General features: G+C 48.9%; 6 protein-coding genes across 6 annotated transcripts; 1 reads left to right on the top strand and 5 right to left on the bottom strand.

Annotated features, from left to right (window-relative positions):
- Positions 1 to 1,794: 1,794 nt before the first annotated feature.
- On the bottom strand, positions 1,795 to 3,232 carry F4807DRAFT_426681 (Mss4-like protein). The gene is made up of 3 exons (XM_047998088.1): positions 2,631 to 3,232; positions 2,506 to 2,573; positions 1,795 to 2,415 (listed from the first exon to the last, which is right to left on the bottom strand). Exons 1-3 carry the CDS (start codon positions 3,073 to 3,075, stop codon positions 2,116 to 2,118), a joined length of 813 nt encoding a protein of 270 aa, XP_047853951.1. The 5' UTR covers positions 3,076 to 3,232; the 3' UTR covers positions 1,795 to 2,115.
- A 1,737-nt stretch (positions 3,233 to 4,969) lies between these two features.
- F4807DRAFT_426679 (uncharacterized protein) lies at positions 4,970 to 6,085 on the bottom strand. Its single transcript, XM_047998087.1, has 3 exons — positions 5,876 to 6,085; positions 5,563 to 5,818; positions 4,970 to 5,480 (listed from the first exon to the last, which is right to left on the bottom strand). The coding sequence occupies exons 2-3, from the start codon at positions 5,759 to 5,761 to the stop codon at positions 5,353 to 5,355; spliced, it is 327 nt and encodes a 108-aa protein (XP_047853950.1). The 5' UTR covers positions 5,762 to 5,818; positions 5,876 to 6,085; the 3' UTR covers positions 4,970 to 5,352.
- Positions 6,086 to 6,167: 82 nt separating this feature from the next.
- Positions 6,168 to 7,386, top strand: F4807DRAFT_93147 (uncharacterized protein). The gene is made up of 2 exons (XM_048003667.1): positions 6,168 to 6,607; positions 6,710 to 7,386. The coding sequence occupies exons 1-2, from the start codon at positions 6,426 to 6,428 to the stop codon at positions 7,353 to 7,355; spliced, it is 828 nt and encodes a 275-aa protein (XP_047853949.1). The 5' UTR covers positions 6,168 to 6,425; the 3' UTR covers positions 7,356 to 7,386.
- Positions 7,102 to 9,761, bottom strand: F4807DRAFT_426676 (cytosolic Fe-S cluster assembly factor NAR1). The gene has a single exon (XM_047998086.1). It carries the CDS (start codon positions 9,290 to 9,292, stop codon positions 7,418 to 7,420), a length of 1,875 nt encoding a protein of 624 aa, XP_047853948.1. The 5' UTR covers positions 9,293 to 9,761; the 3' UTR covers positions 7,102 to 7,417.
- Positions 9,762 to 10,424: 663 nt separating this feature from the next.
- On the bottom strand, positions 10,425 to 11,951 carry F4807DRAFT_426673 (uncharacterized protein). Its single transcript, XM_047998085.1, has 3 exons — positions 11,551 to 11,951; positions 11,298 to 11,404; positions 10,425 to 11,040 (listed from the first exon to the last, which is right to left on the bottom strand). Exons 2-3 carry the CDS (start codon positions 11,364 to 11,366, stop codon positions 10,819 to 10,821), a joined length of 291 nt encoding a protein of 96 aa, XP_047853947.1. The 5' UTR covers positions 11,367 to 11,404; positions 11,551 to 11,951; the 3' UTR covers positions 10,425 to 10,818.
- Positions 11,952 to 12,437: 486 nt separating this feature from the next.
- On the bottom strand, positions 12,438 to 12,939 carry F4807DRAFT_93086 (uncharacterized protein). Its single transcript, XM_048003666.1, has one exon. The coding sequence runs from the start codon at positions 12,886 to 12,888 to the stop codon at positions 12,577 to 12,579; it is 312 nt and encodes a 103-aa protein (XP_047853946.1). The 5' UTR covers positions 12,889 to 12,939; the 3' UTR covers positions 12,438 to 12,576.
- Between the last annotated feature and the right edge of the window lie 33 nt (positions 12,940 to 12,972).

Here is a 12,972-nt window from a genome sequence, read left to right as displayed (position 1 = left end):
TTCGTAGACGGTTGATGCAGCGATGGAGGACAAGATACCTACCTAGGTAATTAGGGGTGAGACCAACAGTTGATACGTTGGGAAAAGGGGATATGCGACTAGCTGACGACCGAATAGAAAAATCTCGAATAATGGTTGGTTGTGATAATTGTGCTTTACTTGTCACTAACAGGCCTGTCTATTCCCGCGCCTCTCACAACGTATGACAAGACGACAACATGTGTTCCCCAAGCCTATCCTGCTAGCGTGTGCCTTGCGTGTTAAGTCTTACTTTAAAGTCTTATTTCATGTAGGTATGTTGTAAGTATGGATGGCGTCCTGGTATGCCCGTAGCTGAAAAAGACCTTTTGGAATACCGACAGATGCAGCCGAACTGTCGCACATGCACACAAGCCACTCGATCTCAATCGTTGGACCAGATGCGGGATGAGCGGGATGGGAAGTGGTGGTGAATGCGAGCCTGCGAGTCATGAGATTTTCCTCTATTCCTTTCGGACCCTGCACCGCCATCTATCTATATCCGGGGTTGCATCGCGATGTTCTCCTGTAGGTATGTGGTATCGCGCGTAGCCAGCCAAGCTGGCCAGATCGTGCTACCTGACTCCTCTGCCTTGTCCGGCGACGCAAGACGCAAGAGACGGTTTTATAATTAGGTAGCTCGAAGCTTAGCAAATCCAAGAGGTCGGGTGCCAAGTCGTTGAGAGCTCCCAACCCGTTTACGGATATCCGAATACGTGCCGCCATTTTTGGCTTTTATGTCTTTTACGTTCCCACGTTTCTTTACCAAAACAGTAATGCCCACGCGAGATTTGCATGGCTCAGGATCGAATATCTCACATTGGGAAATTCTGAGCCGGGATTCGTCCTCCTATTAACCTCATCTCCCACCGAGGTCCCACCATCCCAACCCGAGCCGACGGATCAAAGAACCCCAACCCGCACGGCCCCATCCCGTTGACTTTCTCCCATCACTCCCCGGGGCGAAAAAAAACAAGACGACTTTAAACAAAGGAGTCATACATACCCCGAGGGCGTAGATATGAACGGGCCAACAGTAAGCAACAAAGTGATACTACCTGGATTTCTCTATTTAAGCCTTTCGGAAATTATCAGGTAGAATAGGAGAGACAAACACGTACATGGAGAGAGAAGATCGAGAGGTAACCCTGTCGCCATGTGGTAGCTGGGCACCACCTACCACCACGATCAACGGACGGCGCAGTCCCGTTTCTAGTTCTACCTAGGGCAGAGACGGGAGATCGGGTATCGGGTTGCCATTCCCCGCCAAAAGCTTGTACGCCCTGGTAAAAGCTGTTGGAGATATAATAAACGTACCCTGCTACCGTATCAACCACGCGTGTCTAGGTGGTCTAGTGGATGTATAAGGAGTTGGAGTGATCCAAATTCGGAAGTCTAGAACTCCATTGGTATACAGCACCGCACTCATAGGCTTATCTAGTTTGCGATCGCTACCCACTATAGATAGATATATTGCTTGCCTCCGTATTCTTCCCCTGAGGATTACCTCAGGCATACTCATCCTACCTGCCTAGGTGTTCAATATGCATAGGGACGCAGGATGCAGAACACGAGCCCTGGTTTTATTTTCTTCTATATTTTTCTCCATTCTGCGCCGTCGCATACGCGAACGTGTCCTAGGCCAAGTCCGGTCCACGTCGGTCTGTCTACATTTTCGAGGCCACGAAATCCGAAACCTACCTACTAAAGTAGGGAGGTGGCACGTATCGCATATGTAGAACCACGACCCCATAAGCTGATTAAGGGGTCATTCACCTCTAGAACCATGAACATCGAACGTGGGTAGAATTTGCTTCGTATGACAACCATGACATGGGCCCTATTGAACTTATACTACGTACGTGTCAGCGGGGTGAAGATGGAAGAATACGATTAAAAGATAAGTACCTACACAGGTAGGTTACTTCCACACCAGGTGTTTCTCCAATGTGAGAATCCAGTAACCTTACTAACGCTCCTAATAGTTGCTACAAGCATCCAGACCACCCCTTGATATAAAAAATTCATATAAGAGCAACGCTTGCCAAACGCTTCCAGCACAGGCCAATCAAACCATACAAATCCAAACATAAAGCTCTACCAGATCTTATCCGGAACTTGCCAATCCATGTGTGAAGTAGACGGCTGTGGTGCGTGATCGTATCTTTGGGATGGAGGGGCGTAGTCAGGGAGCCAGAGCGCCCTCTGTGTGCAATATATCTCTATGCGGGGGGCGAGATGGCTCGGATCCTCCAGGAGAGCGACTGGTATAGTGGTTTCTGTTGGATTGCCAGCAGTCCTCATCTCGAATACCGCGCCACAACCTGCACAGAAAAAATTGGACACATCGTTTACACAATAATATATAACTTGTCCCTCAATCAAAAGGTCGACATGCTGTCCCAAATTAGTGATTCCGAGTTTTTGCGGCAAGTGGATGATAGAGCAGCCAGCTCTGGGTGCTAATATCGTAGGTTGGTTACATACCTCGACTTTGTACCTCGCAAATGAAACGAGGTCCGATCCAAATATCTGTTTGCAATCCGTGCAATGGCCTAAGATATTTTTAGAATTGGGTAAGTCATGGAACAGGATACTCTTGAAGCTCTTACATATGAAAGTGATTATTGGCGGACCGGCGATGCGAATTGTCACGCTTCTGCAACGGCAACAACCGTATTTCTCTATCTCTGTATCCTGTTGGATTGGATCTTCATGTGGTTGGAGATCATCGGCCACAGGCATTAGGTTTTGATATGGATCAAACAAGGAGAATCCTCCGTCCGTTTGTGCATTGCCAATACCAGAAATAGTGCTCTGTCCCATTTCAAAATTTGGCATAGGTATAGGATGAGCCCCGGTATCGATTGACTGTACACGAGATGCTCTGGGTGCAGACGGTTGTTCAGGATAAGCGTATGACCAGCCGGGAGTTGATGGTTCAGGCTGGATATGCAGGTCGGACAGAGACATTGCGTCGGCTGATCGTGCGGGAAACGGTGCAGAGAGCTGTGAACTTGGTCCAGGATGTTGTAAATCGAGATTGAAGTTGCCCATTAGACTATCAGTATCTGGATTTCCATCATCAGGCTGCTGCTGGGGGATGTTATGATGGTGGGGGCAGTGGTAGTGTCGGTGATACTGGGGGCGGTGATGGTGTTCATCATCATGTTGTTCGGATTGGTTCGAGTAGGAGTTTGGGTTTAGAGGCCACATAGTGATAGATGAAGGCTTGACACAACTGATGTTATTAAGATTATTAAGAGTAAGTGAATGGATAGCCAGTGAAATGGAATCTGTCCGTGTGCAATTCATTCAAGGTAGAATATGTTTCGGTTCTGGACGGCTTTTCTGTACAAAGTCCAAAGATATGATAAATATAGCAATGTCCAGTGTCGATTCAAAGGATAAGTCCTACAGCGACTTCCAAACCTCAGTCTATCTCTTCGGTTGGATACTGACGCTTCCAATCGATAATGAATGATTGATTTATCAATGGAAGGTGTGGCTGGCGTATAATGTCTTTCATACTGGAGAAGGTTCATAGCGGCTGCCGTCTTCAGAGAAAAAGGGGTAAAGGGGGCACTGCCAATGATACTAATAAATCGCCGAAAATCATTTCACGAGGTTTTACAAGAGCGATCCCTGAAGGACATGGCCTCGCACTCCGGCAACTTCATTCTGGCAACATCATTCTTACTAAACAGGTATAAGAATTGATGGCTTGGGATAATTGAAATGATGATTATACGGTACATAGGTACTCAGTTAGTCGCGCTTGCTAGACACTAACCAACTCATCATCACCATCCCAAATCCAAGCATTGGAAATGAGCAGAAAGTACAAGTAAAAGCCTTCTAGTCAAGATAACCCTTATTGATCACCCCTGTGTGCCGCCCAACCTCCGACCAACTTGACTTTGGGCTCCTTAGCCTCTGGTCTGCCCTCGATAAGTTTGGTACGCTTAGAGGTACTAGGTAAGTTTTTAGATAGAGAGGGAAGAAAAAAACTCTACAGAAAGTGAGTTACTACTGACCTTGTTATTGCTCATTACTCTCGTGGTTGATCTCTTGGTATCTGAGATGGAGATGTGGCAGTTTCTGGAAAGTTGCAAGAACTTTCCGTAGTATGTAAGGACTAGATTTTCTAGTGCCATAGGAAAATTAGTTGGGTAGGGTACAAGAAGTGTCTAAAGAGACTGTGCGTGGCAAAAGAATGGTTCGTAGCTCTCACCGTCGCTGTCGTCGCTGAAGAGTGCACCGTTAGTTGGACAATTTAGTTGGGTAGGTTACCATCTGTGGCTTTACAACCAGAGTTTTTCACAGTCCTCATTACTGATGTTATATGTATTTCAGATGACACCTGGAGTGTCCTGTGAATGGTGCAATAGTAGAAATGATTGTATTGACTGCGTGATCACATTGTGAAGATATCAGTCGCTCTTGGTGGTCTTGGCCTTTCGAGATAGGGGGGCGAAGAATCACTTGATGAGAGTGATATGATTAATTGCTGGGGCGAATACGCCAAGATAATGAGTATGGGCGCACTTGTTCAAATTCATGGCGGTAATATAAGACTAACAAGTTTCCTTGAAGCTTGCAACTATATAGGAATCTATTGCTAAAATAAGGGATAGGATATTCGATGGAATCAAAATCTTTCAGGGGATTAAAGCTTTGAGGAGCTAGAATCTTAGCCCCTTTATCTATCGTAAAACATAAATTCCAAATGAAATTGGCCAGCAAGTGATCACAGATTAGTTAGCCTAGGTGAACCTAATAGAGGATATTTTGTATCTTGGCGCAAAGGTTTGCTTTTCCCCTGAACGAATTTTGGTAATCGCATAAGGTGGTATTGAACAATACGAAGTCAGCCAAATCCATGATCCCATCCTAGCGTTCTACATCTAGTACATTCTCCCTGTCAATTGTAAGCAGCGTAACATCTATTAGCTATACAGTTAGTGATATTGGAGTAAATGCTGTTTTCATTATGTTGTTAACCCTTCGACTTTAAGCAAAGATGTTATGAGCATTTAACTCGATATTCTTGATATTCTCTTCATTGCCAATGTTAAGGAACACATGTCTTGTAGAAAGAAAGATTACCACATGGCAAACTTGGAAGTCTCGAAAAACAACGTTTCTCATTTCCCTTTCATCATATCTCTGAGTCAACTGCCTATGCTTGGCCTATTCTGAATATGGGAATAAAGTAGCACGTCGAATGCACATATTCTTACTGGTGCTGACATGAGCTGTTCCCAGTCTAGACTTCCCTAGTACCTCATCATGGATAAGATCCACGCATACTTCCCAACCTACGACACGGGTCTATTTTGAAGGACCCTTAACCTTGGCAATGACTTTCAGTAGACGAGCCTCTGTTTCTGCCGTAACACCATTGGGGTAGTAGTGGGAAGGTGGATGCTGGCGTGGTAGAAGAGGATCCTCATAGTCCCCTATAGTAAAGTTAGTTTTGAGCAACAGGAAAACCCTAGGTCATGAGCTTGTAGTAGTTAATTCTACATGGAGGGAACTTACTAATGTTGAACTTCTGATCGGTTAGCTTTGCTTGCAACGAGCTAAGATCCTCTTTAGAATTCTTGTTCCAGGCAACAGTTCGGCCATCGATGGAATCAGGAGTGAAGGCAGCATCGCTGAAGGAATGTGTAGGTGTGTGGAGCTGGCCCGGTACCCGCGCGGCTAGTGGCCGAGATGAACTGGGAGTGTTGTTTTGCATGATTGCTGAATTTGTCACTACTTGATATTCTTGTATTGGCGGATATAATATCAAATCCTATGATAGCATCGAGTTAACCGTATTGTTCTCTGGGCACTTTTGCACTAGACTCACAAGTTACAAGGGGGTTACAGGTTGTGGCAAGTTGATAAATACAATTAACAATTTGTAATTTTTTCGGAATGAAGTTGTTGGAAAAACAGTACAGTAATAAAATATTATCGAGCCAGTGCTGAATGGATTTATTACTATGTTTTGTATGTGCAGAAGACTAAGTCCCAAGTCACGGTATGAGAGTGTGGTGAATTGGTGGTGGTAAGGTACAAACGACGTTTGGAGCTGAAGACGGCAGCTACTGGTTCCGCAGCAGTTGATAGGTCAGCTAGACCGCCCTAGTTTAGGTAAGCCCCAACCTTGTAAGACGCCCACGGGTCCTAAGCCAGGATCCGCGTCGCACTGGACGAAAAAGAGTCCGTGGAGTAACTCCATTCCAATTCGCGAAAATCTCCCCTCCTTAAATATTTAAAACCGTCGCAATCTTTTTCTCTCTCTTAGTGTAGGTACCCAACCAGCCATAACATGCCTACACTTTTCTTGTTCTTGGATTAGCACGTAGTATATTCCTCTGTAAAAGTTGGAACGGTATTGAATATATAGGTTTACCATGGCTAAGAGGACCGCTGGTAAAGTCCCAGACGCCTGGGAAGACGACGACTGGGAGGTACAAGCGGACAAGGCCGCTGCAGCAGAGGACGAGGAACCCGAACCACAACCACAGCCGCAATTAAGCAGAGCCGAGCGTCTGGCACAACACGCCGAGTCCAACAGGAAGCTCTGGGAGTCAGCGTACGTATCTCCCTACCTTACTCTCCCCTGCCCGAGCCCCTCCTCTCTTTACCTATCCATCGTCCCATCTTCTCAGCTAAGAAACCCACCTTCCACACACAGTGAAGCCCCCGCCGAAACATTCCACTACCTAGCCTCGCGATCCGACCCGCCGCTCGCGACGGGCTTCAAGCCCGCCGTCAAAGTGCTGAGCCGCAAGCCTCTGCAGGACGCCGGCGCCGACCTAGACGAGGAAGACGACAAGAAGGCGCCGCAGCTGACGGCCGAGGAGATCCAGGCCAAGCAGCAGCGCGAGCGCGAGGAGAAGCAGCGGCGGTACGACGAAGCGCGCGCTAAGATCTTCGGCTCGAACCAATCTTCCGGGACTTCTACGCCTGGCGCCGTGACGCCCCCGCGGTCAGCTGACGGACGAGGACCGCGAGGCAGAGGTAGAGGAGGACGAGGCGGTGGAGGAGGAGGTCATAGGCACAACGAGAGCCGTGGGGATAGGGATAGGGGGAGGGATAATACCCAGCGACCGAGCAGCCAGTCCGGTGGCAGTGGACGAGAGCTCTACGATCCTAACTACTCACCGAAGCCGGGCTTCCAATTGGAGCGGAGAGGAAATAATTATAACAACGACGGCGGCGCACCATTGTCCCGTAAGTCAACGCCACAAGAAGAGCAAATTATCCGCGCGCCGCGAGGCCCCGACGGGAGTGGAAGAGGCGGCTTCGGGTTCGCGAAGCGGGGCGCCAAAGGCAGTTGAACGTGGTTTTACTATTTTGGTTTTCCTTACATGCGGGAAGCTACCAGCTACCAGTACCAGAACTACCAACCGCCGCCGATCTTGCCAGCTAATTGGACGACCCTTTCCGTGGCGCCAGCCTCCTTGTCCTTGCCAACGTCGCTCACCACCTCGCGATAGCTCGTGTAAACCAATTTATCGACTTCTATGCCAGTTATGCTTGCCCAATGCGCCAGGGTATCTCGAATGTATGCTGGGGAAATGCTGCCAACCATGTCACCGCCTTCATGTGCCTGTCCTCCATTTCCTGCTAGGGTATTCTCGAAGTCGATCTCCGAGTCAACGTCTGAATCTTCGGCGGAAAAGTAAGCCTCGTCAACTTGCGCCAGCCACTGCTTCTGCTCCTGTGGTCCGGGCTTCGACTCCAAACCTTTTCGCTCCATCACCACCGGATCGTCAACCTTGACCTGCCCACCACCGTTGGTACAGCCTCCAGGACAAGCCATGACTTCGACGTAGGCATATTCTAGTCCTCCCTGCTTCCCCGCCGGCTTTCTGGTCCCCGCCGTTCTGGCACCCGGCATCCGCGACACCTTGGCGGGTTTCAACTTCCGAACTAGATTCTGGATATTCCGAAAGCCATAATACCTCGCCGCCTTAAATATAGGCTTCCCATCAGCCGAGTTGACCGTGTACTCCACGACGTCGGCGTTCCGGCCGCGTATGGTCTCGATCCTGGATCCGGGGTGTTGCGCGGAGACATACTTTAACGTGTAATATAGATTGCCCCCCGAAGTCCCCGCCGTCGGGTCCGACTGGCTCTTCTGGGGACGGACGGGGAACAGAAAACGTTGTAATGTAGGATCGGGGAAAGGAGTCTGTAAGGAGGAAGAGACCGGAGCCTTGGGTAATCCGAAGAAATCAATGTTCCTCGACTCCGTCAACATCAAAATCTCCTTGCTCGTGATAACACAATCCACGTCCCTTACCCCTTTCCCAGGCTTCCCCCCGCCGCCGCCACCCCACGCGACATCTGTAAGCTCCTCGCGACTCGCCTCCAGTTTCTTGTCGAAGCACGGCATTACTGCTAAATGCCATATGCGATCCGGGGGTATCCCCAGCGTCCGGCTGAGCACGGTCTTGAGCAGCGTGCCCGTCAGCGCTTGCGGGGACTTGACTCGCGATATGTGCGGCAGTACGTACGGATGCGTCTTCTCGGCGTAGCACACCCAGCCCGGACAGCTCGACGTCAGGACCGGCTTCGCGAGCCTATTTCCCCTATTTCCATCAGCGTTCCCATTCCCATTCCCATTCCCGATCCCATTCTCCGCATTGTTATTATTGTCGTAGTTAGCCGACCGGAGCGCCTCTTCAGCACCTAACACGAGACACGCTTCCCGCGCCGCATTCGTATCCACAACCCACGCAAACCCGTTCCCGTACCGACCGCCCGCGCGCAAGCCCGCCGGACCGCACAGCAGCTGCGCGACCATGTTCCCGGCGTCGCGCTCGCGGACGCCGCGCCCCGCGACCGCCGCCAGGCTCGCCCGCGTCTGCGGCGACACGCTCGCGACGAAGAGCTTCGCGGCCGGGTCCTCTAGGCCTTCTACCACGTACCCATCTTTGCCTCCGCCATCGCTAGTGCTGTTATGTCGTACACGCAGCGCGGGCGCGCCGTCCAGGACGCTGAGGAGTTCGGCGTGGCTCTGCAGGCTGACGAGCACGGCTTCGGCTGAGGTCACGCACCCCGAGCACGCGAGGCAGTCTGTTAGCGATATCTGCGCTGGTCCCGCGTTGGTGTTGTTGGTGGCGGCGCCTGGCTGCCCGTCGAGGATGACTTCGTGTTCGAGGTCGGTGGGGGGCGGAGGCGCGGCGGGGAGGGTTTCGACGGGTTTGATGCAGGCTACGCCTGGGGAGATGAAGTCGTTTAAGTCGTCGGCGGAGAGGATGGCTGACATTTTGTCGGTGCGGGGGGATGGTGATTGAGGAGATGTGGGGAGAAGGGCGAGTCGAGTGAGGGCGACTCGTCCCTTGGTTGTGTGTCGGTTGTTAGTAGCCCGTTTTTTTGACTTGCGATGGCGGAAATCTGTGTATTGACTTGGGGTGTGGGAGATAGTCGGATCGCAGGGAGAGCAGCGTTAGGAACGTTAGGTACGTAATTCGTAATCAGTAAACGGCTTCGTGCTTAACATGTGGTTGAAAAAAGAAAAGCAATTATAAGACAGTGCACGAAGAGTGTCGTTTGTTGACTGGACGATATAATTATTTGTAGGTGTTCTGGGGATGGGTACGAGGGGATATCGCATTGGAAAGATGCTTTGAAATGCGCTTCTCGAATTTTTGTCATGCGAAATCGGCTCTCTAGTATTGGACGGGTGGCGGCACCCCACTATCATAGTAGTCCCTCTTATTGCATGAACAGTGGGCTTATACATGTATATACCGTATAAATTACACTGTCCTTAACGTGCCTTCTACCTAGTTATCACTTATCGGATTAATGAAAGTGACGTAGCTGGAGCCTCACCATTAGGATGCTTGTCCTTGATGAGGCTCTCCCTACCAAGAGGCCAAGGCAGATTAGGCAGATTGCCTTGTTGCTTAAAGATGCCAATGTATTACTATTCACTTTCATTGGTTTGATTCACGTATGGGGTACCTTAGATCTTAGATTTATCACATCGACGTGCTACAAGAGCCTCGGCCATACAAAACACATGCTATCTAAATATTAGAGGTTATTTATAGATACAAAGGAAAAAGTCGGTTTTAGTCTTCATTCTCGGGTATGTATCAGGAAGGAAAGGACGAAGACAAAGATCATATTATTCTACCTACACGTGTCCTTTATGAGCTCATAGGATCTCCTAGGTGCTTATCTCCGCTTGTAGGATACGTAGATATATGGTGCACTGTAGGACAGATGAATCATGAATGTTTTGGACATGTTGTGCTTACGGAGGGACAATGATGCTGGTATTTGTTTCAATGTCGACGTAGTACATATCATTGAGTTCACTAAACTACGTAATACTACACTAACATATAGTTCACATTGGTAGGCATATTGGCAGGCACATGGACAGCGCATTTATGACAGAAGAAAATTGTGTATTGGTAAAGACGAGCGAGCAGCCTATGCTCTGTCCTTATATCATAAAACCAACAAGTATTGTTCAGTATCATCATGAACTAGGTAATCTCGAAAGCCCATTTTACCCCTGAAGTGAAAAATCAATGTATTGGTAGTGGAGACGCCGTAATGGTGCTCACATTACCATTGCTAAAGCCAAATCATCCTATTGAGTTTTCTTCCTCGTGAGTGTCGACACCGTCATGGTAGCAGCCTCCGTACCTACTAGGTAAGCAGGCAGGCAATATTATTCGAACCCCCCTACCAAAACAGACTTCGTCAAAGAACCGCCGATATGTCATCCCCATTGTCTCAAGGCATCATTATCGTATCGAGTGGGATGTAAACACCTTAACACATCTCGAAGCAGCATTCGCAGCAGTCGGCGCAGCACTCGCATCCCTCCTCGCACACGAAACAACAGCACAATGCCGCCAAGCAGCCCTGGAGACAGCCACCGCCGCCCTGCTTCCTTTGCTGTGGTGGAGGTTGCTGCTGGTACTGCATCTGGGGCTGACCTTGGGGAGGACCGTAGTACTGGCCTTGAGGGGGTCCTTGAGGAGGTCCATACGCCTGTTCATTTATAGAGTTAGCTTCTCACTTGCCAAGAAATTGCTATGTGACATGCGAACAGAAATGCGCGCGGTCATCCATAGGTCCAAGGTGACATTCAATCTAGCATTGCGTGCTGACACAACGGCTTGGAGCTCGCGGGGTGCAATGCAGGTACGGGCTGAGTAGAGCCTTGGCGGATAGATTTGGGTGTCTCGATGGAATTGCGACGTAGTCGTTCTAGGGATGTTGAAGCGATTCATTCAATCATGACATACCTGGGGAGGCTGTTGAGGGTAACCATAGCCCTGGTTGGGGTCTTGGTTGTAATAGCCGTGGCTAGCCATCTAGACTAGTTTGGTTGATAGAAGTGAATTGAGGTTGTCTGCGACGATGAAATTAGTTAGAAAAAGCCAAGAATGATGGTGGTGCGGGAAGGGTAATCTCCCGAAGGCTTTTGCGCCTGAAAGCTTGAATGATCTCTTAAATAGGTAATGAGATTCCTCTAAAGCCCGATGCGCCAATACGTACTTTGATTTGCTGTGGTGAGATGCTTCCTGCTTCTCGAAGGTCGATGATAGAACTGAATGGATTGCGATGTCGCAAGATTTAGGAACGACGAAAAGGTTGACGGTGTTGATGAGAAAAGTGTCCAGTAACAATAAGAAGTCAAGAGGTGAAGGTGTGCGAAAAAGAAGGTGGTGGGTCAAATATGTACCTACTGCTAGTAGTATGTACGATCAAAAGGTGGTCTAGCAGGGACGGCTTTGCATTACGATGGTCAGGCGGTTCCTTCTTTTAGAAAGAGTTTCAAGGAGACGCGATGTACCTGCAAAGCACAATTGTATTGTAGGGTACCTTAGTACTATTTCCGGCGCTTCTTTTGCTGTTTCGGATAGCGGGCTAAGTATTGCACCTAAGGTTTAAGTACCTAAGAGGGTAGCCACTGCGGCAATACGGCACGCAATACGGTGTGGCTCAGCATTATATATGCAATCATACCTAGTAGTATGGATACGATTTGCACACACTCATACATAACCACATAATGTGGCACATACGATCTTTGTATTGGCCATTATTTGATTATTCAGATATGTACAAAATGTACATATGTAATGCATGTGCACGTACATATTCACCTGGCAGTCTATAGTGGTATTCTCCCATCTTCGCCTCTCCGAAACGCGTCAGGACTTGAAACTGGACCCCCTTAGTTCTCTTTATTCTTCGGGGTCAGAAAATCGTTACACAGAATCCTCCTTTCCGCAACAAAAGACAAAATCAGCGACGACGAGATCTGCTTTGACCTCGTAAATACTAGATTAAATGGTAATACATACATGCCCAATTCAATGTACGTGCGTAAATAGATTGTCGATATGGACAGCACATAAGCTAGACCGCTCCTTGATCGCACTGAGGATTGAATGCCTAGTAGGTAAAGCACACGTCTAATAGCCAGGCTGCTAGGTAAGTTTCGGGATCTCCCATTGGCGGCCTCCCCCAATCATCCCTCAGCCACGTATTGGCAGTGGTTGTCTTGGCGATGCATTGTTACATAAAGGCGTGTGCCTGTCGCTGGCGCAGGTGTAGGCAGTGGCACAGGCAGCCTACGTATGCGCTGGAGAGCTTTCTAGTTCTCCACAACCCAGCCATTTCGGGCACGAAGTAACAGCAGCGGCAGCAGTAGTAAGTGCCTATCCGGGCTGCCGGGAAGATGAAGGCTGTAATAGTATTGTGTACACTAGGTAGGCTATGCAGCTGGCTATGGTAGTTCGCGCTAAGAAGGCCGAGGTATCCGATTAGGCGTAGTAAGTATTTAATGCTCCGAAATCTATGAATTGTAAATGAGTTCTTCTTCTCCATTGGGTACCAGTGCGTCACTGCCAAGATCTTGCGGCGACCTTGGTCCAGTCCCTGTCGAGGAAAGACGATGTCTTCTTGCGACTG

This window comes from Annulohypoxylon truncatum (genome assembly GCF_022578515.1).
Source record: "Annulohypoxylon truncatum strain CBS 140777 unplaced genomic scaffold F4807scaffold_17, whole genome shotgun sequence".
NCBI classification, from domain to species: Eukaryota; Fungi; Ascomycota; class Sordariomycetes; order Xylariales; family Hypoxylaceae; genus Annulohypoxylon; species Annulohypoxylon truncatum.
The sequence above is the reverse complement of the archived record's forward strand: the minus strand, read 5'-3'. Positions and strand labels throughout refer to the sequence as shown.

What these genes read in the sequence shown, in the direction of transcription:
- F4807DRAFT_426681 (XM_047998088.1), bottom strand. Translation starts at nt 3,075, where the DNA reads ATGGGCAACTTCAATCTCGATTTACAACATCCTGGACCAAGTTCACAG. An exon ending in GCCAATAATCACTTTCATAT is followed by an intron (nt 2,574 to 2,630) that starts GTAAGAGCTTCA and finishes AAAATATCTTAG; the next exon opens with GCCATTGCACGGATTGCAAA. An exon ending in TTGCGAGGTACAAAGTCGAG is followed by an intron (nt 2,416 to 2,505) that starts GTATGTAACCAA and finishes AATTTGGGACAG; the next exon opens with CATGTCGACCTTTTGATTGA.
- F4807DRAFT_93147 (XM_048003667.1), top strand. Translation starts at nt 6,426, where the DNA reads ATGGCTAAGAGGACCGCTGGTAAAGTCCCAGACGCCTGGGAAGACGAC. An exon ending in AGGAAGCTCTGGGAGTCAGC is followed by an intron (nt 6,608 to 6,709) that starts GTACGTATCTCC and finishes TTCCACACACAG; the next exon opens with TGAAGCCCCCGCCGAAACAT.
- F4807DRAFT_426679 (XM_047998087.1), bottom strand. Translation starts at nt 5,761, where the DNA reads ATGCAAAACAACACTCCCAGTTCATCTCGGCCACTAGCCGCGCGGGTA. An exon ending in CGATCAGAAGTTCAACATTA is followed by an intron (nt 5,481 to 5,562) that starts GTAAGTTCCCTC and finishes ACTTTACTATAG; the next exon opens with GGGACTATGAGGATCCTCTT.
- F4807DRAFT_93086 (XM_048003666.1), bottom strand. Translation starts at nt 12,888, where the DNA reads ATGGAGAAGAAGAACTCATTTACAATTCATAGATTTCGGAGCATTAAA.
- F4807DRAFT_426673 (XM_047998085.1), bottom strand. Translation starts at nt 11,366, where the DNA reads ATGGCTAGCCACGGCTATTACAACCAAGACCCCAACCAGGGCTATGGT. An exon ending in ACCCTCAACAGCCTCCCCAG is followed by an intron (nt 11,041 to 11,297) that starts GTATGTCATGAT and finishes ATAAATGAACAG; the next exon opens with GCGTATGGACCTCCTCAAGG.
- F4807DRAFT_426676 (XM_047998086.1), bottom strand. Translation starts at nt 9,292, where the DNA reads ATGTCAGCCATCCTCTCCGCCGACGACTTAAACGACTTCATCTCCCCA.